This window comes from Micromys minutus (genome assembly GCF_963924665.1).
Source record: "Micromys minutus genome assembly, chromosome: 1".
Lineage (NCBI taxonomy): Eukaryota > Metazoa > Chordata > Mammalia > Rodentia > Muridae > Micromys > Micromys minutus.
Genome location: NC_137969.1, coordinates 253,594,363 through 253,616,967, shown reverse-complemented (window position 1 = coordinate 253,616,967; position 22,605 = coordinate 253,594,363). Strand labels below are relative to the sequence as shown.

Here is a 22,605-nt window from a genome sequence, read left to right as displayed (position 1 = left end):
GGGCTCCCGTCCCACAGCAAATGTGGGCACTCTGCCTCAGAGGGGACTTTTGGGAAGCAGGTGATACAGGCCCCTATGGCTCTCTTGCAACAGGAAATACTACAACCAAGAGATCTTGCAAGAGATCACTTGTATATGAGGAGATGGGTGGGGGTGGCCCGGAGGGCTCAACTGGGGAGTCTGATTGTAGAATAGAAAACGCTGGGAAAACAGAGGGCGTGACGAAAGGGAGATGTTCTCTAGAGATAGCCCTGGCACTCAGAGGAGTTGAAGCCTCCTCAAAGGGAAATTACCAGGGTGCAAAACAGCAAGGAGCCTTCCCTGCTGGGGGCAGGGCTCGGCCCCTGAGGAGGGCCATAGGGTTTCCCAGCTTATCCAAACAGGCGTCTGGTCTGAGGGTCACCTGAATCACCTCAGCTCTGCATGTGCCAACAGGCGACCCCAGTGTTCCTGCAGTGGCCAGTAGATGGAAGGATGGCTCAATGCCCTTCTTAGGAGCCTGAGAGGAACATGTCCGTGTCCCAAGTGTCACCTCATGGATCTCATGCCATCTGACTAAGCGAATTATCTGTGACCCTCAGAGGAATTTACTAATACAGCACCTGCCTTTCTCCCAAGCCTTCTGGACAGTGCCTTTGAGGCCAGTCCAGCATCTGTCCAGGGTGAGGCTTCATGCTATCAACCTTGAGGATCCTGAGAACCAGCTTGGCTACCAACCCTTGTAGGAGGTCCCTTTTACCTGCCCAACTGCTGACGCCCCCCACCCCCTTGCTCTCATCTGTAGAACCTGTATGGAGGTCTGAGGAAAAGCCTCAGTCAGGCTTTCACAACTGCCGGTGGGGGTGGGGTTCAGCAGAATGGGGAAGGGAGCCACCTAGGGTTGCACAATCTGAGTGTGGTGCATCCGAAGCAATGGCTCTGCCAGTCTCCCGAAGGAGAGCGAGAGCCTGCTGTATGTAGACATCAGGCTGAGCTCATCGTCCCCATTTGCTCAAGCAAGTATGTCTCGGACAAGTCTCTCCACCCTGCCCTGGACCCTGGAAGTCTCAGCCCACGGGTGAAATCAGGACTTGTGGATGCTCATGCCCTGTGTTACCTCTCCACCCACGCATCAGGGATTCACTGAGGTGTGGGGCAAAGGCTTCTGGGCCCCCCCGCTGTGTCAGGCGGTGTTACCAGGTTGTGCAAGGTGTGAGCACACCTGTCTGGGTGAGGAGCTGGGAGGCTGCCAGGCTGCTGGGGCCTGAGAACTAGGCTGAGGAGACTAAGGTGTGGGTAGGGGAGCCTCAGCCTGGCTCACCCAAATGCCAAGGGCCAGCTTTTGGGGGTCATATTTGTCCACCATCCTTAGGGTGTAAGTTCTTACGGAGGCCTGCATGTTTTCAAGCTTTCAAGTCCCAAAGGACCCCTAGACAAAGCATCCTCATCTTGGTACAAGGGAGAGGGCAGCTCCTTGCTCCTAGCAAGAAAGGGCAAAGGCTGTAGGTGGCAGAATAGGTGGCAATGTCTCACACCTAAGGAGCTAAAGCCTGGAGAGCCATGTTCTTGTTAGATGCTTGGACTGAGGGCTGAGCAGTTGCCTGCTCCCTGAAGTCCCATCATGCCTTAGTCCACACCTGCAGCTGCCCACCTGCGACAGGATGCTCACTTGCTCACCCTGGCAGGATCCTTGCCTTCCTGTAAGCAGCCCAGGCCTCAGAGGGTAGCAGGTTGAGAGTTGGAAGATGCACCCCCAACACCCGTGCCTGGGGACTATCTGCCAGGACACCAGGGTTTCCTGACACTCCTCTTTAGCCCCTGGCTGCCTCAAAAAGGTGACTGAGCCCCAGAGGAATCAGGATGTATAGATGGACACCTCCCCCTACCCCCGAAGCTGCCAGCGGGGTTGACGGTGGGGCAGGGCAGCTTGCTCAGCCCTCCCCATATCACCCTATCCTGCCATGCCTGGCCAGCCTCAGGATGGTTGCGTAAGTGGACTACTGTCTGCTGTGGAGATGGCTTTCTGCCCCACAGCCCGAGGCCTGGTCGCCACATGTGTACACAGTCACAGCCCCCAGCCCCATCCAGGCCAAGCAGCAGCTGTCCAGACAACTTTATTGACATTCTCCTCAACAAAGACCTCCAGATTTTGTCATGCCAACAGGCTGGGAAGTTCAGCAGTTAGCAGAAAACCACCCCAACTTAGGGAGGAAAAGTCCAATGCTCTGTGTCAGCTTCTGGGACACCTGGCTGGAGACAATGACAAGACCAGAACAGAGCTGGTGTCTGAAGGCCTCAAGGTCTCACCCAATACAATGACGCTAACACAGCAGCCAATCGGCTGGTCTGTGCCCGAAGTCCCTTGGGCAGTAAGAGACTGCTCATGCACAGCAGGTTGGGAGCCAAGGAGCACTTCCTGGAAACAAGGTTTGCTGAGGACCTACAGAGGATGCATCCAGAGGTAGGGCTCCCCCTACTCCACCCCAGGAGCAGTGTGTATGGAGTCCAGGCAGACCCAGGAGTTTGGGGTAGCCCATCTAGTCTAGCAATGTGGATGGATGTCGGCTGGAAGCAGGCCTAGGCCCTCCCAGTCACTCAGCTCAAGACTGGGAAGGGTGAAGGTCTGAGATGGGCTTCTCCTCCATGAAGCCCCAGCAGCCGCCATCTCCAGGAGATTGTGTTGACTCTCAGGTCCCCAAGATAGGCTCTGGATGACACATCTCCCATATCCACTTCCTCCAGCTGTCTCCAGAACTGGCTCTGGGATCCCAGGTATCAGGACCCAGTTGCAAACCAATGAGAGTTCACTGAGGAGCTATCAGACCAGCCCAGGACCTAGTGGGTCTGGGGCTGGGCACTGACCTTGTCTTTAAAGCTCTGTAGCAGGGCCACCACATCTGCATTCCCAGCTGCTTCAGCCTGCAGGGGAGACAGACCTGTGGGGACTGCCTGGACCAGCAGCCGGAAGTCCCAAAGTCCCACCCTCGCCTGGGGGACTGGTAGGACACAGTCTCACAGAGTGGAATGATCTGAAGGAAAGTTATTTCCCTAGGAGGAATGGGCAGCTCCTGGTCCAGGATTTGGGAGGGTAGCTGAGGACCTCCAGGAGGCCCACAGAAGAGGTACAGGAGGCAGGAACTCACTACTTGCAGGGCACAGTGTCCATCATAGTCCGGCTGTCCTAGGTCAGCCCCAGCCTGCCACCATGCCCGTAGGCCTTCGATGTCCGCCTTTGATGCCAGCCTGGGAGTGGGGGGAGGGGCATGGAGAGAAGCTGTCAGAACCTGCTGGGTCCCTTGCCTGCCTGCCTTCTGTATTTGCCTCTCCCAGTGCCCTGGGTACTCTGACAGAGCCAGTCCTAAACAGCTGATCCAGCAGCACCCAGCCCTGGGGCAGGAGTCTAAGCTGCGGGGCGGCCTGGAGTCTGGTTTCACCTATGGGGTGTGACTGTGACTCAGGTCAAGGGCACGAGCTCTCTCTCTCTCTCTCTCTCTCTCTCTCTCTCTCTCTCACACACACACACACACACACACACACCTGTGAGTACACACACACCCAACCCCTGCCAGTCTCATATTTCACAACACAGACTTTGTGACATATCTGGCCTGTCTCAAGATAGAAGGAAACAGTGACATCCAGTAGTTACAGAAAGGAACCTGGAAGCTGAAGTGTCCAAGTTAACCCTGGACCCCTGTAGGAGGTAGGAGCATTCTGGTTGGGGAGGAAGTGTGGGGGTCACTTTCACTGTAGAGAAAGGTTGGAGAGGACATCCTTGTTCTTCAACAGTGTCTTTATCCTTCCTGTCTGGATTTTTACTCTGAGAGCCAGGCTCCTCCCTGGGTAAACTGAGGTTAGAAGAGACCTGAGTGGTCCCAAGACTCCTTCCTGCTCAGGAAGCCATAGTCCCTAGGTGGTGGTGTGTGATTTCAGGGGTGAACTGTGCTGGAAGCACCTGCAGCTGATTCACCTATACTGGTTCCCTCCACTTCAGTCCAGCTAGCAGCTCAGGTTAGCCCAGTCTCCCACTGTAAAGCAGACTCCTTGGGGCTGCCTCAGTTTCCCCACTTTCAGCGGCCAGCCTCGGTTCTCTTGTTCCCTCCCACCATCACCCCATCACCTCTACAAGCCACCCTTACCCCTCCATCTTGGGGGAAAGTCAGCAAACAGTATTATTCCCCCTCAGATACTGTGGACCAGTGTAGGGGCCTGAGGCTGAGGCCAGGAGACTGAGGATATCCCAACAAGCCAGTCTGAAGGCCCATGACAGTGTCTAGTACCCAGGATGAACACAGCGTGACAGCTGTTGCTAATCCAGCTGTTGTAGACCAGTCTGCTCTTTGCTCTCCCTACCCCCGGGCCTACCAGGCCCACAGCACATGCACACCCCTGTTTGACTGTTCTGTTGGGTACTCCTGTAGCAGGTGTGAGGGAGATACTTCCGTCAGCCAGGCCTCCTGAGTGTGGGCTCCCCATCCTCAGCCCCACCCAGTAGACCTGACCCTCCCAGCAGCCCCATTACTTCCCTGGACCCTAAGGCCACGCCCCTTACATACAGCTACTCAGACCATCACCTGCACAGCTCTGTCCCAACGTCCTCCAGCTCCTGGTGAGATAGGTGAGCCCCAGCGGCCCTCAGCAGCCCGATGACGCTTGGATGCCTGCCATGGAGAAGTGCTGATTGTCCGTGTAGCCTGGACCCTGCCAGCCTCATTCAGTTCTCAGACGTTCGGAGTTTGGCGGGCAGGAAGCGCTCACCCAGACACCCACAGCCTAGTCCCGGACAAGGACTGTGTCCTGACTCTTTGCCCAGGCTTGGGTGCTATCTCAAGGCCTTCACAGACTGTCCCAAGTCACAAGGCACTAGCCTACAGGCTGAACAGCTAGCTCTATGCAAACTGCACAACCCAGGAGGCCTACAGACACATTCACCTAGTCAGTCCCAATGTGTCACACACCTCAAGTGACCTTTCACTGCTGAAACCCAGGATAGGCTCTGGGGAAACCAAGTCGACTGTACCCCAATTCTTCCCTTGGATATAGGCTAGGAACATGAACAGTGGGTGGGGTCTAACAGGGTGAGCCATTTCTTGAGGCAATGTAGCTAAGCCACACCTGGAGGGGGAGCTGCCTGCTGGGGCAGGGGTGTTAGCAGGGCTAAGGTAGAGCCCCCCCAGACCTGTTCTAAAAGGAAGGCTCTGCCTCAGCATCCCCAACCCAGGGTGGGGGTATCACTGGGGAGGGACCAGGACCGGACACCACCATCTGATCTCTCTGGGCAACTCAAGCATTTTATTCCTTAACACCCCAGGGTCTGTGGGCTGTGTGCTACTGCAAGAAACCCCCAAAAAGCTGCTCTGGTAGAGAGAGATGCCCCTGCCAGGCTGACCCCAGCCTCTGCCACGCTATGCCGGGTTGTCTCCATATTGGCAGTAGAGGTCACAGAGGAAGCACCCAACTCTGCTGACCTGCCTTCTGCACCCAATGCTGCGCTCTTGATGGGGACATATAAGTTGGACTATATTGTGTGGCCTTGGCTTTCCTGCATGAGGCCAGAGATATCACAATTGAGGGCAGGGGTCCTGTCTCCTCCATCCTGTGTCCCTCATGGAAACTCCTCACACGTTGTCATGGGAACTCCTCACACGTTGTCAGTGGTGTTATTCTTTCCTAGACACTGCCTGCGGCTTCTGAGGCCACCTCCTCCACGAAGCCCTTCCAGATGCCCCCCACAGAAACAGGCCTCCGTTACTGACCCCGTTTGTGTTCCACCTGATCTCTGTTCACACCAGACAAGTGTCCTCCGTCCCGCTACCCACATGCTTGCTGCAGCACCTGGGCCCCTGGTACCTGCCCCTCACGGCCAGCAGTAGTGGACTCTGACCATCCTCATTACGAGCATTCACGTCCACACCCCTCTGCAGCAGCATGGTAACCACTGAAGCATGCCCCCTCCGAGCAGCCACATGCAACGGCGTTTGACCACTGTAGTCTTTCAGGTTTAGGTCTCTGCCCTAGGACAATGACACAAGGGCACACAGCCTCAAAACGGGGCTGGGACAGGTCAGGTGAGCCACCTACATGACTGGGAAGAATGAGAGTGAGGTCCTTAGGGTAGTATGCAGGCCCATTGCCCGGTATGACTTAGGAGAGTCACTGAGACCCTGGGGAGTCTGTTCTACCCATGTGAGCAGTGTCCCACCTGCTAACTTGGTCCTCAGTGGGGACTCACCAGCTCCACAAAGGCCTGCAGAGTGTCCAGGTCACCGGCATGAGCTGCAGCCAGGGCCAGGCCAGGTAGCAGAACATCCTTCATGGCATCGGCCTCCTGAGGGGAAGACAATGACGACATGGGCCACTGCCATGCTTTGGGGAGCCAGCGACCCACCTGTCCATGTAAGCCCGTCTCCCCATTGTCTCTGCACTGTCGTTCTGGCCTAGGAGCAAGCTTGGGTGGATGGTAGGGATTTGGGGGAATCATATGGGGTAGTCAAGGGACGTGTCCTCTGTGTGGGGATATAAAGAGCAGGGGCTGCTGTGGTCAGGGCACGTCCTGCTGGCTTGAACTTGAGCCCTGTGGGGACAGTGGCTGTCCTGGGTACTGAAGAGTCAGGGCTGACTGAGGTCTCTTCCAGACTCGGAGCTGATGTGGTCTAATCTCTGAGCTTTCCTCTGCCCTCAGTACTTGAGTGTGCAGCCCCAGCAGGGATGAGAACCCAGGAGCCCAGCAAGTGGCCCCTGCAGAACTACCTTATGAACCAGGTGGCTAATTACTCCATGTTGGCTGTGTTCGAGGCCTGTCATTAGGGTGGCTGTGTGGTGAGGTTCCTTGTCCATCTAGGGCCCAGCTGGCCTGAAGCTATGATTAGGCCAGTGTGGACGCCGAACAAAGTGGTACTCTGAAGGCTTTCGGGAGCCTTGGAGAGCCCCTGGATGACTAACCGGGCAATGGGACAGTGGTTCTAGGAATGTTAATATACCTTTGCACGCAGGTGCGTGGGGAAGGGATGGAGGGGGCCCTGTATCATTTCCCATGCTCTCTCAAGGAATGACCGGGACTGTCATCCTATCTGCAGTGGAGGCAGAAATTTAAACAGCTCTCGGGGGTCACTGGCATAGACAGCAGATAGAAGGAAACTGGTGGCTGGTGGCAGTCTTTGCTTCCAGGGCATGGGGACAGGTGGGCTTGCAGGTGGGCACAGGGGTTCCTGCCAGAGCCCTCCAGTGGGGCAGTTTTTGCTATTTTCCTCCTGTGGTGATACCTCCTACCCAGTGTGTTCAGACCCTGCCACACCCACACGGCGCAGCTAGTACCTGGCTGCCATTCATACTGAGGAGCCAGGCGACCCGGCAGCCCAGCACGCCATCGTGCAGCAGGGCATCTGTGGCAGGCAGCGTCATCTCCCCACGAAGATCCTTGACCAGCAGCTACAACAGAACATGGAGGCTGCTGGGTTTAGTCAGAACAGGACCAGGACGTCCAGGCTAGTTGGGATAACCTGGATCCCAGGGCAGGAAGTCTGGCCTGCTGCAGGTCTGACACTCCACCTCTGTGACACCTTGCAAGGGCTTAGTGTGACCCAAAATCCCCATAGAAGGCTAGCCCTACCCTCCCTCCCTGCAAGCTCTGGGTTTCCTAAGACCTCAGCCAGGGCTTGGCATCATACAGGCCTGGAGCGCTGTGTATGAGTCCTACCTGGGAAGGGGGAGGCAGGGCAGGGGGCCAGGAGCAGTGGGGGAGGGGTTACTGAACTGGTGGTCAGACTCCCCAGAGGAGGATAGGGTGTGGCCCTGGATGAACTGGGTCCACACTAGTCCTTTTTCCCCTTCCACTTCTGAAGCACAGACTCAGATACTCCTGCTGGTCCTGTCAGGAGTCAGCAGGCATTTGTGTGCTCATGGGAGCGCTCCAAGTCCCAGGGGTATACCCACCTTCTTCCTGTCACTGAGGCTCAGCCCTGGCTGGCCCAGAACATAGGAGAGTTTGGCCAGAGCAGCCTCTGACGTCATATCGAAGCCTGAAACTATGCCAGCTCCAGCCATGGCCTGAGGGAGGAACAAACAGGCCTGAAAAGGAGGCTGGCCCAGGGACCTCCCCAGACAAGGGGAAGCAGAACCCAGGTACACTTCCCTTTTCCCAGGCCCACTTTCTACCCCACCATGCCAGATGCGTAGTCCGAAGTCACGGCTCCCTGAAGGCAATGGGTACAGTTGACAATGATCAGGCCTTGTTCAGCCGCCACCCGGAGCTCCTGTAGTAGGTCAGGCTTGGTGGGCCCATTCCCGGAGCCAAAGGTCTCCATGACCACGCCCTTCAGTGGGGGCTGCAGGAAGGTCCGGACCTGGGTAGGGCGCACAGGTTTGGGAGAGCTCCAGCTAGCAAGAGCTTATCCTAGGCTTCCCAGCTGACCAGCTTCCCTCTCAGGGTAACCTTGACTGTGGGGCAAGCTGAGCTTCCATAGTCCCCCTGCCCCTCCGGTGTTAGCCTGGAGAAGCAGGGCTCCTGATACTTGGAGACCTTTTGAATAGGTCCTGCCCAGACGCCTCCAGGCAGGACAACCACATTCAAGGACAGAGGACAATTTTGTGTCCCACCAGCATCTCATGGAATAGGTAAGGGAGACACCACAGGAACAGCCAGTTCAGAGGGCTGAAGACAGGAAGCAAGAGAAGGCCCACAGCACAGAAAAAGGCAGAGATGCAGCCGTGGGCGGGTAGAAACAGGCTAGCCTGAGTTACCTTCTAAGACCTGGCCCAAAAGAAACCAGAGTCCTGGGGACACTCCTAGCCCAGGGTGGCACCAGGCGTTCACACGCATCCTCACACGTTCACACACATCCGCAGGCGTTCACAGGCATCCTCACGTGTCCTCAAGCGCACACTCAGCTTAGCTGCTCAGCCTTGCACATTCAAGCAGTCAAGCCTTCATCCTGGGAAGAGCAAAGCCCAACTAAGAAGGGAAGGCTACCCAAATGGGTAAGCCGTGGCTCTGTGCAGACTTTAGCCTGAGGAAGGCCTGGAGCAGAGGGAAGCGAGACCGTAGTACCAGGGAGCCATGGAGAGCACTGTAGTTCTAAGGTTTCCTTACCAGGGAGGCGGGAATCCCAGGGTAGAGGCGCAGTAGGCCCACGTCAGGTTCCATGTTGCTGTGGACCACCAGATGGCTCTTCCCGCTGGCCTTCCGTACCAGCTGGCGGTTGACTGAGGACAGAGAAAGGTCTCTGTGTGAAAGCTGCAGGCCGAGGAGAACTGAGGCCCCAGCCCTCCTCCAGGAATCAAATCCCTTCAACCCTGGTCTCCCTCAGGCCAGTGCCATGGTCCACAGCAGTCCCGTGGCCTGGGGGAGATGTTAGGAGAAAGATCAAAGGCCAGTGGTGGCGATACTGGTGGTGACAAGGCTGGTAGGGCCGAGGGTTGGGGATTGCGGCCAACAGGGAAGGAGAAGGAAGACTCTCAAACAAGCCTGACTAAGCTGAAGAAAAGTGTGTGGGGTAGGGATAGCACTCTAGGCAAAGGGACTGATGTGTACAAAGGACGGAGCAGCTAGTCCACAGGAAGTCCCAGCCTCTGATCAGTCTAGCTTGTTGCCCTCTTGCTGCTTACTGGAGACCTTCCATGCCCACTGGCCATCAAGTCAATTAGTTGATCTTCTCGATCCGTGCCTTTAAAGAAATCGAGCCTCCATCTATGATATCCCCCAGATTCAGGGGGGCCTAGTAGACCCCATCAACTCCCCCCCATCCCCAGGCTGAGCAATGGCAGAATCCCAGGCCAAAGGAGGGAAGGGAGGAGTAAGAATTTGGGGTCAGCATCCCTTGAACAGAGCCACGCCAGGGGACCTTCCAGAGGGGTAACTTGTCCACAGGGACAAAGGCTACTACGAGGTCACACCCAGGCATCAGCCACACGGGCAGGATCAGGCATGGCAAGTTATCACTTGAACATCACAAATCCTGGGCACCCAGAAGCCTCCAGCCCAGTAGAGGTGGGATGTTAGTGGCTTCCCTGTAATAAAGTTGCATCAGGGGAATCCTCTAGTCCAGCTTAGGAAAACCGAGTCCTGGGGAAGGGAATGGTACCCTCGAGGTGCTACACACAGAGCCAGGACAAGGCTACCGCTCCAGGTACCTACTCCAAGACTGCCCACCTTTGCTGTCCTCCCGACCTTATGCCGTGTGAGGGGGTCACAAACTACAGGCATGTGATAATGTGCCTGACAGTATTCTGAACACACACTCTAGGGGGAGGTGTGGGGGCGGGGCAAGGGAGGGAGCAGGGCCCCCAAGCAGTGAACTGCACACCCTACCTGCTATAGCAGCCATAAGTCGATACAATGGCAGTTCGAGGCTTCCTTTAATTTAAGGACCTGCATCTCAGCTGGGCAGACAGATAAGGCTGGGTGGCTGAGTTGCTGCCACCAGAAGAGTTATGGCTGGTGCAGGGGGGCTTCCACATAGACAAAGGACCACCCCATGGCCAGCCACTCTCCTGATGAGCCAGGAAGTCTCTCCTTAGAATCTTTAAGTCCTCTGGGGACATACAGGGGAAGGCAGTAGTGACTAAACTCGGCTGTCACCTCTTCCTTAAACAGCCCCTGCTGTGTTCCAGGCTGAGAGATCTAACCTGGTAGTCTTGTCTGCTTTTAGCCTTAGGGTCTGAGGTGGCCCTGCCGGTTCTGGGAGGCAGGTGGCTCCTAAGTACTGAGCAGGACACTGAGTTTCACATGTCTGAGTGTCATTAAGACCCCCAAGCTAGTGGATAACAAGACTAAGGGGTGCCTTTGTAGCAGGGTGGTTCCCTCCCCCAGAAGGAGGGAACTAGGAGTGAGGAAAAGGGGGAGATGATGGAGGTACACAGGAGTGAGCAGGGCCAGCAAGACCCAGCGCAGCAGAGCAGACTGAGATATGGGCTATATCCTTCCTGTCTGTCACCAAGGACAGTCCCCTTATCCCCTCACCACCCAGAGGGCAAATGAAGAGTTGATGGCAGCCCTCAGGAGGTTCACATCACATGGTATCATCTGGGTTCTGTCCTATGGGTAGCTGGCAGGAAGCAGGCAGGAACCAGACCCCTCCCCAGGCCCTAACAACCACACCCTGAGCAGAATCTAAGATTGCTCCACATGAGATGTCAGAACCGGCTGGGCAGGCTGCCTATAGCAAGTAGGCGAGGTGCCGGTTCCCATACACCCACACATCAGGATGGAGGAGCAGGATACTGGGCTGGGCTGGGGGTGAGCCTCAGCTATGGGCTAGGGAAGCTATACTGGGCTGGGCTGGGCTTGCAGCCCAGGTGTCCCGGCATGGAGGAGGCTTTTAGAATCAGGGTGAAGGCCTCTCTGCCCACAGGACAATCTCCAACCCTGTGCCCAGATAAGGCATGACTCAGGCTTAGTGAGCCATTGTCCCTCCCCCCACTCTGTTCCGTTTGTGTCACCACCACCCAACATGGGCTAACAGCTGGGCCACCATAATCTATCTAATGCACCACCATCTAATGCAAACTCTTTCAAGGAGGTTTCGACAGGTCCAGATAACAAGCGGACCTCTGCCACCCCAGAGACCCTGCCTAGAGGGTAGGGGGAAGGGAAGGCTTTTGGGAATCAGCCCTGCCCTCTCTGGAGGTTCTCCTGAACCTGGAACAGCTTCGATGCCTTGGAAGAGTATCCAGAACAGATACCTGCAGGTCCCAGCAGTTCTGTGTCCCACCTACAGGACTTGCTGTGCCCAGGCAGAGGTAGAGTGTGGGTGAGGGCTGCCTCCACCCGCCTAGAGATGGGACACTGCCAATCATCCTGTCGGACAAGAAGAGCTGCTTTCGCTCTAGACTCGCAGCCCGACCTGGGCCTACAACGGAAGCCCAGCCCTACTAGGTGCAAGACTCCTAATGGAATCCCAAAGACAATAGGGCAGGGACCAGAGCCTGGGCCTGCATCTCAGTGACAGGCAGGTCTGGGGCTGTGTTCAAGAACGGGAGAGTGTGGGCAGTGGGGACACTTGCCCCAGGATCAGATGGCTGCTCAAGTCTTTTGTATAGGTTAGGATGGACCAAGGAAGGACCAGGGGACAGCTGTCCTGAGTTGAGAGAGACAGAGGCCCTTGGGAAAATATATATCCAAGATGGGAAGCTATGGGCTATCGGAGTCAAGGTCTGACTGGCAGCAGAGGCCACTCTGTACTTATGATAAGTGTGTATAATCCCTTATGGAAGCTCCAGAGCCAGGACCCTCTGGGACTCCTAAGAGCCATGATATACTATAAACAGTTAGGTTCTGAGAAGAACCAATGTGTATGGCACAGCCATAGGCTGTCACCGAGAGGAACTTCTTAGCTGAGGGTCACATAAGTCAGACTCCCAAGCTCTGCCAATGATCACCACGGAGGCCTGTCTCCCACCTCCACAGGCCCCAGAGCACCCCTCCCCCACTGTCAGCCAGCAGACAGTGCCCTCAGAGCCCCTTACTTGTCACATCTGCGCCCACAGTGGCTAGAGGGGGCAGGTTAGGGGAGCAGAAGGCTGCGAACCTCCGAGCATCCACCTTGGTTGTCCGATTGCCCCGGAAGAGCTGATTCTGGAAGAACAGGCAGACCTATGGAGGGCAGGACAGCAAGCAGCTCAGGGCTGGCCCCTGACATCTTCCAGCTCTTCTCAGCCCACCAGCATTCCCATGCTACACCTTGGAGGTAACCAGCAGGCAGGGTCCCCCCCAGGTCACCCAGCTGCCAATACCACCAAGGGCCCAGGGCACTAAACACGCAGATGAGGTGCTGGCTGGCTGCTCGGCCAGCTTTTCTCCACTGGTGCTCGTACTTACTGATACAAGGAGCCACAGACTCCCCAGACTCCTCTGAGGTAAACGAGGTTGGGGGGCCACCCTTGACCTTCCAGCTTCTCTTTTCTAATTCCTAATCCTGACCCCGCCAACCTCCAGGGAACAGCTAAAGACAGAGCGACTCCCCGCTTGGCCTGTAAGGGGCAGGCCTGTGGTGTCTCCCAAGGAGCCCGTGAGGAAGGACACAACAGACTCCAAGCCTAAGGCGGACACGGTTCATTTTCATGGTCTCATGCGTACGTATGGAACACAGTGTGGTATAACCACAGCATAAAACCTGGCTGCTGACAGGGGTGTCAGCATGGAGGGGGCGGGGCTTTCCTTCCTTGGCTTTGTCAGCTCCAGTTTTTTCACTGATGTGTTATTTGGGAGAATAGGGACATAAGCAGGGCCCTGGCATTCACTTCCCCACCCTCCACACGGGCCACCGTGCAGCTGGGACAGATACCTCAGGGATGACGTACTGGCCAGCCATGAGCAGAGCCCCCAGCAGGTTCTCACGGCCGTCACTCCACAGTGCATGGATAGGTACCTGGAGAGAGGACAGAGAGACGGCTGAGGCCTGGGGACTCAGGACATACCTAGATCCCCCCTCTAGGCAAACCTCGCAGGCCCAGCCAGAAGGCTTGGGTTGGAGTAATGTCTGGAGATACTTAGTCTACTCCTGAGGTTGCCAACCACTGTCATTCCTCCTGACAGTGTCTACACTGGGCTCCCTGACCTGTCCATCTGGTGGCCACTGAAGTGACCAGCAGACACCTAGGTCCAGTTTTGGTTCCCAGCCCCCAAAGCTTCAAAGTCCAGTCTCCTCACTACTCCAAGCACTGTGGGCCAGGCAGGGGGCTCAGGGCAGGAAAGTCCTTCCTGAGGCATGCAGAGCAGTCAGGACAGCTGTGGGATATGGAGAGACCAGGGTCTGCAAGAGCATCTAGCTGGAGAATGCTCGGCTGGGAGCAGACAGCGCAGTGTCTCTGTGGGGAGGTCCCTCCTGTGGTGCATGGGTCTGGGAGGAAATATGGTCACTGAACCTCAGATTCCCTCTGGGAATATTAAGGACTAAGGATGATTTGTCAAGGACCTTCCCACATAGTAGGGCTACTGTACTACGTGGTTCTCTGGGAAATTGGAGAGACTGGGCCAGAGTAACTGAACCAGTACTCCCAATAGTACTTGGTACTCTGAAAGAGGGTTTCCCGTGAGGGACAGCTGAATCACCAACCCCACCTGGTGGACGGTTCCCTAGGTTATGCTTAAAGGGACGCAGGTGCTGGCTTCCTGTATACAGGCCTTGGCCTCTGCCCCATGAGGGATTCTGAAGGGCTTGGGTTTAGGATTGGCTCCAGTGGTCAGCTGTGGCTACAGAAACCCCAAGCCAGCCTTTACTCAAACAGTTGTTTGCCACAGCATTCCATTGGTTTTGGTTTGGGGGAAGGTGTACTAGGTTAGGGCCAGAGGAGGAGATGTCCTATGTGAGGGTTGGGGGAGTCTCCTGGGGAGCCACTGTATGTGTATTTACGGAACTGAGTCTTAGGTGGTGAGCAGCAGACTTGAAGTCCAGCAGAAAGAAGAGGAAAAGGCCCTGCGTAGTAGATCTGTAAGGGCCTAGGCTCTGGTATTCTTGAGACCTTAATAGATAAAAACTCCAGGAGCCTGTGGGTCCCTTGTCCCAGAGATTGGTGGGAGCTAACTGGCAGTACCCAGCAGGCATGGTACCAAAACACCTAGGTGCTGAGTAAGAAGGCCAGGGCTGGTCACAGCCTGGCTCGGTGGCCCCTGGAGGACTCTGACTCTGAGGACGCGTTACCTGGGCACCCGTGAGGACGACTGGTTTCTGCAGGTTCTCCAGCATGAACGAGAGCACTGAAGCAGCAAAGGCCATGGTGTCTGTACCATGGATGACCACAAAGCCCTGGTACTGTGTGTAGTGTCTCTGTTGGAAGGGATGAGCTCAGGACAGGCCAGGTCTCTCCACCACAGGCCTTTTCCTGGGAACCCGGCGGCAGGCAGGTGTCTCCTCACAGGCCACAAGAAAGAGGGAAAGCCTAGGATGCTGGTAGAGGGCTCGGTGTGGTCCCCTACCCCCACTGCAGGCCCTCTCTGGAGTCTCACTTTAGTCGGCTTGCATCAAAGAATGAGGGGGTGTGGGCCTCAGGGACCCCAGCTCCCCGGATTTTTAGCTGTTGCCTTCCAGGAGCAAACTGTCCTGGCGGCGTGCTGGCCAAAGTTGTGGCTGCCAAGACAATAATTCTGAGGGCTAAGAGGTTCCACGCTGCGCTGGAACCTCTTGACCCATTGGAAGACCAGAGGAGCTAGGCAGTCTCGTGGAGCAGCGCGCCCTCTGCTGGCCATATGAGGTACAGCTGCTTCGCTTCCCGGATATAAAGAGCACCAGGCAGTTGGGTCAGTGCCCAGAAAACTTCATGAGAATGAGGTGTAGCTTACTTCATGACAGAGTAGCACCAACTGTACCTAGCCTGGAGACTCTGTCAGTCACAAGTGAGGAAGACTGCCCTGGGAAACGTGGAGCCCAGATTCAGGACATCTGGGGCTTCTTAAAAGAGGCAAATAACTACAGAGTTATGGCTGCACCTGAGCGCTAGCTCTGGGCTCATGGGAGAAGAGAAAAGTTAAAGGACAGTTGGCTCTAGGGTAAAGCAGCTGCCCTCGAGGCTAAGACTACCAGTCCACTTCGCTGTGATGGAAGGTTTGGTGCTAAATCCACCGAGAGGCAGCTCGAAGGTTGGGATTGGGGTGGGGAGTCAGGTCCACAAAGCTACGCAGCCCACCACAGTACTAAGTGAAACAGGTCAACTGTTTGAGCAACCAGCCTCTACTCATATGACAGAAAGGGCATCAGACTGTGCAGTGTGTGGCTCAGGACCCAGCCCTTTCCCAAAGCTGCCATGCAGGTCACGACCACGTCTCAGGTAAACACAAACTCTCTACCCATAGTTACTTGCCAGTGTCTGCCCACCAGCCCCGCCCACACTTAGCCCCTCCCACACCATAACCTTTCCCAGTATTCACCTGATGCCCATACCCATCTTCCAGCCCAACTCAGCTTTCTGGCCCCACCCACACCCCATAGCCCCGCCCACGGCCCATAGCCCCGCCCACGGCCCTACCAATCCCACACTCTCGCCTGCCCACACTCCCTCCCTCTACCTCTATGGTTTGGGCAATCTGAACCCACTCAGTGATGGTCATGTCACTGGAGTCGAAGAGCGGTTGGCACTCCAGCACTGTGTAGATGATCCTCTGGTCAGGACTGGCCGGGCTGCAGAAGGCAAAACCTGACTCCCAGTCTGCCTTTCTCCTGATCCAAAGCCCCACCCCCACGACATTCTCAAACTAGGGTGTGGGGCGGGGCTATCGCATCCAGGGAGGGGATAGGGTGTAGTGGGGCTTTAGCATCCTAGGAAGGGATTGGGGGTGTAGGCGGGGCTATGGCATCCTGGGAGGGGCTGGGGCGTAGGCGGGGCTGGAACACCCTGGGAGTGGGGTGTGGAAGAGGCTGAGCAGGGGCTCAGATGTGGAAGGGGGCTGTGTGATTACTGTAACTGGGCTCCTCCTCACTAGCCTGGCATCATGAGCCCAGCCTCCCTTCCACCTGACAGTCCAGGGACAAACTGTGTCTCCTAGAGGTAGACAGGCTATATAACCTTAAGCAGTATCCCTACACTAGCTCAGAGAGAGGTCAGACCAGCTCATGTGGAGCAGAAATCCACCTCACTCGGCCACAAAGGGTGTAAGGTAGCTAGGGGCGGTGGGGATACACAAGATAGCCATGCTGAAGAGGTAGACACCACCTGGGCTAGCCCAGCCTCTTCTGATAGACTTGGTACCTAGACAGGGGAGTCCTTTTCATGCTTGCCGAGAGCTTCCTTTACTCCTGCCCTTTTGAGTTCCAGAACTTAAGGAGAGGAGAGGAAGGAGTGCGGGACAGTAAGCTGAGTTCCAGGCACACCACAGTGCATATGTCCACATCCAGTAGAAGGCAGCAGCTAAGTCTAAAGCCCATGAACTCAAGGTGCCAGAGATCCTCGTGCAACTGGCTCACATGGAGGTCACACCAGTGGCTGTGTCCTCCGGCCCTGGCAGGACCTGCCCACCCTTTCAACCCTAGGACAACGGCACATCAACCCTGCCACGGAGCCTGGAAGAATATCCACTCACGGCAGCACCAGCGTATCCTCAGGCAGGTTGTGGACCCGGGCATACTTATCATCATGGAACATATGAAGTGTCTTCAGGACGGCGGCCAGGCCTCTTCCAGGTACCAGCACTGTGGGCAGAGTCCAAGTGGAATGTGAGTTCCGAATCAGGGCCGTAGCAAAGACAAACACCCTTCTCTCCTCCTGGGTGTCAGGACTTGGACTAGGGCAGGGGCCAGGCTTCAGCCCGACAAGACTCTTACAGATGTCACAGACTGGGGGGGCTGGGCCACAGCTGCTCCCAAGTCCCCAGATAACTTAGGTAATAGTTTCATCCGGAAGCTTTGGCATCCTCCTCTGGAGCTGACTCCTCAGAGAGTCCTAATCTTAAACCCAGAGGATCCCAGAAGCTCCAGGCACCAGTGTCTGCCCTGTCCCGCCTCTGCTTGTATCAAATGTGTCTGTACATCCCACCAAGAGGGGTCGGTGGAGCCCGGTCCTCTCCAGACTTTGACCCAATGGCTGCCCTGTACACTAACAGCCCATGTGCACTGCCCACCCCCTCCCGTTTCTCATCTATTGGGTACTGGAAGGTCCTGCTTGAACCAGTTTCTCTAGGAAGTGTTCTCTGATGCTAAGATCATAGTGCAGTTCTGTGAGCTCCCAGAGAGTGTGGGCCGTGTACAACTTCTCCAAGGTCCAGTTCAGGCGACTGGTTCCTGTCCTCCATCAAAGGCCAAACACACAAGTATCCCAACCCACTCTAAGGGAATGCTGTGAGCCCTGCTCCCAAGACACCCCAATGGGTCCTACTGTCTGGCAAAGGCTCCCAGAAGACTGAAAGTCCCCAGCCACCGCTCTCTGCTGTCTTCTGCTAGCTCTGTGACCTTGGGCAGATTGGGCAACCTCCTTAGACCCAAACCCTGTGTGACAGCCTCCCCACATGCCTAGGTCCTGAGCACATCAGTAAAGGCACGTGAGACCTCAGGGGGAGATGGTGGTGGTGTGCCAGTCATGGGTGCCACCTGGTCCCGGCACAACCTTTTCTGGCTGGACCCTTTTCTGTGGCTGCATCATTATCAACAGCCTGGCCGTTCCTCATCACTGGGTGGGCACGCTGTGCCTGCTTAGCGGGAGATCTGCAGCCAAGCCCTGACTATGGGAATCAGTTTCACATGCTGCAGGGTGAGGGACCTTTATCTACCGGACTCGTTCCCAACTATTATCCGGTGCCCCCTCTTTAATACCGGACCCCTCTGCCTCTCCTCTGGCCACAGATTCAGAGTCCCTCTTTGCCAGGAAGCCCTATGCTTACTGTGGGGACATTGGACAACCTCTGGGGACGGTGGGGAGGGCTCTATCTCTGGTCAGGGTCATCAGGGAACGGGACTACCAGGCTTTCCTTCCCCACTCCACACCACACCTGAACCAAGCTGCCAGTAACTCACCCCAGAAGATGCAGCTGGTGCTGAGGGGCACTAAGGTGGAGAAGGGCTCAGCCCTCAGCATTCCCTTAAGCTGCTTGCAGACCTGCTGGCTCCAGGGGAGAGTACCAGTCTCAGCCAAGTCTGATGCTGTCTGCCTAGGCCTGATGCCAATTAGCCATGGAAGCATCAAGCCAATCACCTGACCAGAGGTCTACCTCCCCAAGGATGCTCTTGGCTACTTCCCATTTCTTGGGGTAACTATAAGGACACTTGAGCTCTCCAGCCAGTCCCATCCAGCTCTCCTGCTGGCCCCTCCTCCCACAGTAACATCTCTCCCATCTCCCCCACTCAGCTATCCTGCAATTTCTCGGCTGCCGCTTGCCAGCCCTTTACTGCTATAGGGTAGCTCTCATTCCTGAGAAGATCAGATGTGCTTCTGTGCCCTGCCCCCCAGGGACAGGTCAGGAACCTGCAGAATCTGGAGCTGACAAAGCTATTCCCCACCATTGCCATACCCCCAGCTTCACTAGGCACCCCGCCCCCATCTCCAACACACCCCTGGCCTGGCATGGAATCCGTAAAACTTCTCAGGTGTGGTCTGCTGTCACTGTCACTTAATGGAAACGTTGTGTGGACTGGGCTCGGAAAACAGGTGAGCCCCGTATGTTTAGTCAGCCCCCATGGGCCACCAGAGACACCCTAGGTGTGACCAGAGCATCAGACGGCTTCCGCACTCAGGGGCTACCCAAGCTCACCAACATCCTTGTCTAAGAACCTGCGGCATTTGTCTTTTGTGACAGTTTTTGGAGGTATGACTGTGTAAAGTGCCCCCCCCCGGGGGTGGGTGAAGATGCTGGGTTTTCACCTGTGCGTCCTCGTAAGCAAAGGCAGGCAGAGAGTGACACACACCGGAGGCCATTGGGCAGTGCCGCACACAGAACAGGAGGAATGTTGTCTCAAACCAAGACCCTGGCAGCCACCAGAAGGCAGAGGAGGCAGGAAGACCGCTCAACTGTTAAGGCCCTGAGACTTTAAACTTTGCCTCCAGAAAGAGGACTGGGCCCTAAGGCTTTCAGTGCTGAATGGCTGGCAACCTCAGGACACTGAGACCTCGCACTGAGTATCTATTGATGCTTCCAGTGGCAGTTCACCTCCAGGGAAGGGGAAGTGGGAGGTGCACTTAGGTGAGGGAGCTGTGACCATGTGTGCGTCAGGCAAGGGTCTTCTGTCTACAGCTGGACTATTAAATCTGACCATTGGTAATGGCTCCTAGGGTAATCATGGACTGGACTGAAGGGATACAGACCCTGGGAGCCCCATCTTGAAGGGGGCTACCTGAGAAGCATTAAAAACCAGCCAAAAGAAATCTAAACTCTATGCTTTTCTTTCTAGAAAGAAACTACGAACTTGTTATCACATGACAAGATCCCAGAAAGAAAAAAAAAAGTGTCACATAAAAGCCAAGGAAGACAGGGCCTGAGCTGCCAGGAAGACCATTTTTCTGGATTCCATTTAAATTAGAATTTGCTGTGATTCTGATTTTATAAGCTGCATCCTTTTCCCATGGAGGGCACCCCCAAAGCATACAACCCTGGGATGCTGAGCCCCACCCTACCTGGTCACACTGGGTATCATCCCTCCCGACTAGACTCTAGGGCTGGGGCCAACTGTGACCACTGGGCAGGGGGCGGCGTTGGCTACTCTGTGCAGAAGCTTAGCTCCTCTGTGGTGGTTGCAAGGAATGGCTCCCAAGGACAGCAGGAAAGAGGTATCCTAGTTAACACAGGAAGCCCTCTGGTGCCCAAGTGTCACTGAGGCAAGCCTGGGACCAGGTTTAGGGTCACTGGACACGTGTTTTTGGACTGAAAGGGGTGGTGAAGAGGTGAGTCATTCAGTCACCTCTGTCCTCTCCTGCCTTGGCAGGGCTCATCACAAAGTGTTGGGCACTGTTTACCAGCAGGTACACGAACTGTTCGAACAGCGACAATCTAAACAGCTTCTCTGTAGCAGAAGCCACCACTCCCACTCACCAGGGGCCAGGACCCATATAAGCAGGGCCAAGTCGGTTAATCATTCATGCCAGTGGGGCCATCCAGGGCAGCCAGAGCCTGTAGCCCACAGTTCAGCAACCCCATAGCAGGGCACACAGGGCTGGGACATCCTTCGCCCAGGTTCCAGGCTTAGGTATTGCCCAACTTGCCTTGCCTCATTTCCAGAAACCCTTTCCCTTTATAGAAAGTCAAGGTGCCATTCACATCTGTCTAAAGAACCAGCGGCTTCAGCCTAAGGCTCTAAGACCTAGCACTGGCTGCTCATTCATGTGTGTAGATCCCCCTCGGGGTCATCGAGGGCCAGATCTTCTAGTTCTCTCTTGTTCCCTGAGGACTAAGCCCAAGGCTCCTTAAGGTTGCTCTAGAGGGAAAAGGGTCAGTAGCTATAGGCTATGGGGTCCCATGAAGGCTGTGGGGTCCCATTGAGGCCTGGGTGGGTTTCTAGAAACAGCTGGTCTGGGGAGCATATCCCAGAGCATGGAGCAGGGCCCCAAGGAACCTTCACCCTCCTGAAACCCCGCAGCCTACCGATTTGGGGTTTTAAAGTATTCTGCGTTCCTGCCTCACCATGCTCTCATAGCCTCTTAAGAGAACCATAACACACATCCAACACAGCACACACAGGCACATCCAAGGGACACGGGGCACAGCGTCACCACGGTCCTGGTGCACAGGGCCAGTCCCTGTTCTGGGCAGTTCCAAACCCTCCTCTCTAAGCTGTGCGCTGGGTTCCTCTCTCCTTCCTTCACACTGCACGTCCTGGTCTGGCCACACTTCCTCCTCAGCCCAGCAGCCACTACTTCCAAGAGCCTGTGTTCTCAAAGGAGCCCTCTGAGAGTGGCCCCAACACAACCCAACAGCATACACTGTGCTCACTGGCAGTAACGGACCCTCTAGTCATGGGTGCCATTGCTTTGACCGTCACTCCAGTGAAGGGCAAGCAAATTGGTCATGGCCTCACCTGCTAGTGGGGTGTCCGCAGGGCATTCACCAGCTGTCTGAACCAGAGGCTGCAGAATGTGTCAGAGGACAGCCTTCTAAGACCCTGACCCTGGTGCCCAGGCTCCTTGAGCACCCAGCTTGGCCCTTAGCTTAGGAAAACTTAGGTTCTCTGCAGGGAGAGAACAAGCAGGCAGCCCTGCCTGAGGCTGGGCTAGTCCCACCTGCAAAGGAAGCTAGCTCACCCTAAGGGCTTTCACAGGATAGAGGGTGTGGAATGTTCTAGCATCCTTCCCAGTGTCCCAGGCACAGAACGGACGAGCAGCCTTCCGAAGTCCCTCCTCGGTGTGTCTCATGGCTTTGGGGATACTTCGGGTCAGGAAGAGTTACCATGCCTCTCACCCCTTCTAGGGCCTGGGCTTTAGACTCCCAGCCACCAGAGCTCCCTACCGGAGGAGAAGGAGGAAGGGTCTTGTCTCCCCTTGCAAGAGACAGCCCTAGAGTTCCCAGCGGCCCAGCCCTGAGGCTGTTCTGCTTAGGGCGTGGGGACACAGCACAGACTCACCCCCGCCTTCGCTCCGCATGCCGATGGTGCCACCGGTGTAGATGGCCAGCAGCCGCCTCTCAGGTCCCGTAGCACGCGCCATGGCTGGGACAGCGGGACTTCTCAGTGGGGACAGAGCCAAAGGGAAAGCAAGACCGGGAAGCGGGAGGAGCTGCAGGGTGGGGCTTACTGGAGGTCTGGAGCTCCTCTGGTTGGTGGGAACTAAAGATCCGAGGTAGGCTGGACCTGAGGTGGAGGAGGAGTCACCTTCAAAGTGGAGAGCGGGGCACTCTCTTGTAAAGGGCAGGAAGGTTGTCTGCAGGGGATGGGCTGAGACCATAGGGGGTGGGGCCTCAAAATGGGGCAGGTTTTCTGGGTTTGCCTTACCTAACTCAGAGGCCACAGAACTCCAAAATGCCCAGACAGGGTCACTATCTTGTCCCGGCAGGCACGGGGGGTCCCAGCATTGCTGTCTAGACCCTCTCTACAAACTCCTTGAGTTTCCGCGTGCCGGGTCTCATTTGTGATCTAGAGGCACCAGGAGGGCAGGCAACTGCAGGAGCAGGCTCTGAAAAGCTGGAAGACCCTGATGCAGAGATAGCACGCCTACTGTGCTCCTGGACTTGGAGCAGACCCCGGCCTTCAGAGGGAACTGAGCACCATCCCCAGGTATGTCCCC

At 56.1% G+C, this 22,605-nt stretch overlaps 1 protein-coding gene across 1 annotated transcript; it reads right to left on the bottom strand.

Moving 5' to 3' along the window:
• Nucleotides 1-2,814: 2,814 nt before the first annotated feature.
• ASPG (asparaginase) lies at nt 2,815-22,029 on the bottom strand (the record flags this gene model as incomplete). Its single annotated transcript, XM_080929424.1, has 15 exons — nt 2,815-2,898; nt 3,123-3,222; nt 4,554-4,640; nt 5,830-5,993; nt 6,212-6,307; nt 7,294-7,407; nt 7,912-8,025; nt 8,139-8,321; nt 9,068-9,180; nt 12,442-12,568; nt 13,260-13,343; nt 14,616-14,741; nt 15,977-16,088; nt 16,988-17,096; nt 21,948-22,029. The coding sequence occupies 15 exons, from the start codon at nt 22,027-22,029 to the stop codon at nt 2,815-2,817; spliced, it is 1,695 nt and encodes a 564-aa protein (XP_080785550.1).
• Between the last annotated feature and the right edge of the window lie 576 nt (nt 22,030-22,605).